Raw genomic sequence first — 2716 nt, forward strand, 5'->3', positions numbered from 1 at the left:
CCGTTAAAATCTTCTAAGTAACTTTGCTAGTGTGACATTTTGAATTGAAAAAAAAATCACTTAATAACCCATATAACAAAAAAAATATATTGAAATAAACTTGAATTTAATAAAAGAATTTTAAACCTTACACATTTTCTTTAAATTAGGTTTTGATTGTAATTAGAGTAGTTAGAGAAACTTGATTTCTTTTCCCTCAAGGGATTGACTATGTAAGTCTCACTTTCAAATTAACCAATCCAATACATAATTAACAAAGTCATCATAATAATTTAAATTAAGAGGTAAAATAAATATTAAAAAGAAAAATAAAAAAAAACACACGTCAACTACTTAATGGAGTCTCTTGCACTCCTACTTAATGCTCATTTTATGATTACTAAATGAAAGTAGCAGGTGTGGACTGAAGGGGAAGGCTCCGTAAACTATAATTATATAATATAAGGGATTGTATAAAATTATAATTTTATATATTTTTTTAATGTAGAATTATAATTTCATGTAATCTTTTTTTACTATTTATATTACTATTTACATAGTATTGAAAATATTATTTTAATATTTATATTTATGTTTTTATACTAATTTTAAACTAATTATAATTATAATAATAAATTTAATGATTGAATTATACATATGGAAGCCTGAAATGCAATATATAGTTATCTACAGTAACAAAAAGAAATATTCAAAACCCAAGACACTCAAAGACTTAAATTTAAAAAGAAAAAAGGAACATCTATGAGATAATGTCCTGCATGAGAGAGTCGTCGAAATAGAGATCAGACCAGTAGGGAGAGGCGGCGCCAGCGTTGTAGCTCGAAGCACTGCTTGCATCTCCCGGAACATTGCTAACCGATGCATCGGCGGCGCCCGCCGTTGCCGGAGGGGACGTCGGGGAACTTTGAAGAGGACACGATGCTGCTACTGAGTGATCGATTAGGTTATCTCCTTGGCTGACGATAAAGTTGGAGCAATGGCCCATCTCATCACTGTTGGATGAGGTTTTCTTCTCATTATTAAACGATGTTTGGAGACCGAAAGGGACTTGTTGTTGTGGTGGATAGTGGAGCAGTTGAGAGGTTTCGTTGTTTCCAACTGAAAACTGGGTTGAATTTAATAAGTTGAAACCTTCCATGTCTTCTGCTCCAATGGTGGTGGCGCCACCATAGTTGTCGTTGGACGCCATTGAAGCCGCCGAAGATTGGAGAAGAAATTGCAGGTATTGAAGCTTAGCCAACTGAGCAGCCTCAGCCTGCAATGGGTTCTCCAAAAGGTCTCTAAGGCTAGCCAGGACCATCAAGTGAGGCAAGCTCGAAAAGATATCAGTTCTTGGTTGATGGGTCATTGGATCAATCCCCATTTGAATCAGCTTTTTCTTCAAATGAGTGTTCCAAAAGTTCTTGATTTCATTATCTGTGCGCCCTGGCAGATGTGTAGCAATGGCTGACCACCTTTCACCATTAAAAACCAAAATAAGAACTCAAACAAATTACAGAGAAAATCAAAGCTGATATATAACCCTAAACCATATATATATAGATGCAGTTTTAAAATTACTTGTTCCCAAGAATGGAATGCAAATGCAGGATGGTTTGTTCTTCATCTTGAGAAAACTTGCCCCTCTTGATATCAGGCCTTAAGTAATTTGTCCACCTCAACCTACAACTCTTCCCACATCGGTTGAGACCTGCAATGGCGCATTTTAACAACTCTATTATATATCTACTCAAAGATAGGAAACCGTGAATGGTTACCATTAGGGTTAACCTAAAATTATAAATTATTACCTGCTAGCTTAGGCAAAGCTCTCCAGCTGCCATGGCCGTGGTTCTTTATGTACTGAACCAGCTTTTGATCTTCTTCGGGAGTCCATGGACCTTTCTTGAGACCATCTTCATCACAACAAGGAGATCTTCCCATGATTTTTTGTTTTTTATCCTTTTTTCTTCTTTCTTTGGTTTGCCAAATTGCTTGATTACTTGCTTTGCCTCTTTTACCACCATAACTCCTGAGGTATGCTATTTATACAGATTCTTTTACTTCTCAATTTCATCTTTAATTAGTATTAAAAAAAAGCTATATTACAATAAGTTATGTAATGCATCATATTAATAATTTATATGTGTTTTTAATGAAAGATTTATAGATTTATTTAACAAATACAATTTTTTTTTTCACGATTTTGGTTTACCCCTGAGATTTCAATCATTTGGCTTTTTTTAATATATTTATTTTTAATTAAAGACTTAAGGACAAAACTACTAACATTTAACCATTTAACTAAAAATGTTAGTTTATTAAAAGAAAACACGTTTTGTAGAAAGTGTTTTTCGACATGTTAGCTGAAAACGCTTCATGTTTTCTATTTTTCTCTCTAAAATTGACTTATTTTCCTAAATATGAGAAAAATAACCTAAATCCCTAAATATTTTTTAAAATCTACCTTCTCTTCTAATTCATCCAATTTTTTATGCCTTTCGACAATAACTTTTTTTTAAAGTGAAACTAAAGGTATCCTTCCAACCATAATTTAATATGATGATTAGAGGCAGATTTAGGGGGGCTGGCAGGACCCGGCCTGGCCCCCTAAAATGTAAAATTTTTATTTAGGCTCTTAAATCTTTTTAAAAATTTTAAATTAGTAAAGGTAAAATTACACTTCACCCCTCCTAAAATTATAAAAATTTGGTTTAATCCTTTAAAAATTATAAAG

At 32.9% G+C, this 2716-nt stretch overlaps 1 protein-coding gene across 1 annotated transcript; it reads right to left on the bottom strand.

Annotated features, from left to right (window-relative positions):
* Window positions 1-593: 593 nt before the first annotated feature.
* LOC107959779 (transcription factor MYB93) lies at window positions 594-1986 on the bottom strand. The gene is made up of 3 exons (XM_041094486.1): window positions 1791-1986; window positions 1561-1690; window positions 594-1454 (listed from the first exon to the last, which is right to left on the bottom strand). The coding sequence occupies exons 1-3, from the start codon at window positions 1921-1923 to the stop codon at window positions 740-742; spliced, it is 978 nt and encodes a 325-aa protein (XP_040950420.1). The 5' UTR covers window positions 1924-1986; the 3' UTR covers window positions 594-739.
* Between the last annotated feature and the right edge of the window lie 730 nt (window positions 1987-2716).

This window comes from Gossypium hirsutum, chromosome D05, assembly GCF_007990345.1.
Source record: "Gossypium hirsutum isolate 1008001.06 chromosome D05, Gossypium_hirsutum_v2.1, whole genome shotgun sequence".
NCBI lineage: Eukaryota > Viridiplantae > Streptophyta > Magnoliopsida > Malvales > Malvaceae > Gossypium > Gossypium hirsutum.

Bases quoted from the DNA above. Each gene is read 5' to 3' on its own strand.
- LOC107959779 (XM_041094486.1), bottom strand. From the start codon at position 1,923: ATGGGAAGATCTCCTTGTTGTGATGAAGATGGTCTCAAGAAAGGTCCA. The intron at 1,691-1,790 runs GTAATAATTTAT...GCGCCATTGCAG, and splicing joins AGCTTTGCCTAAGCTAGCAG to GTCTCAACCGATGTGGGAAG. The intron at 1,455-1,560 runs GTAATTTTAAAA...TAATGGTGAAAG, and splicing joins CATTCCATTCTTGGGAACAA to GTGGTCAGCCATTGCTACAC.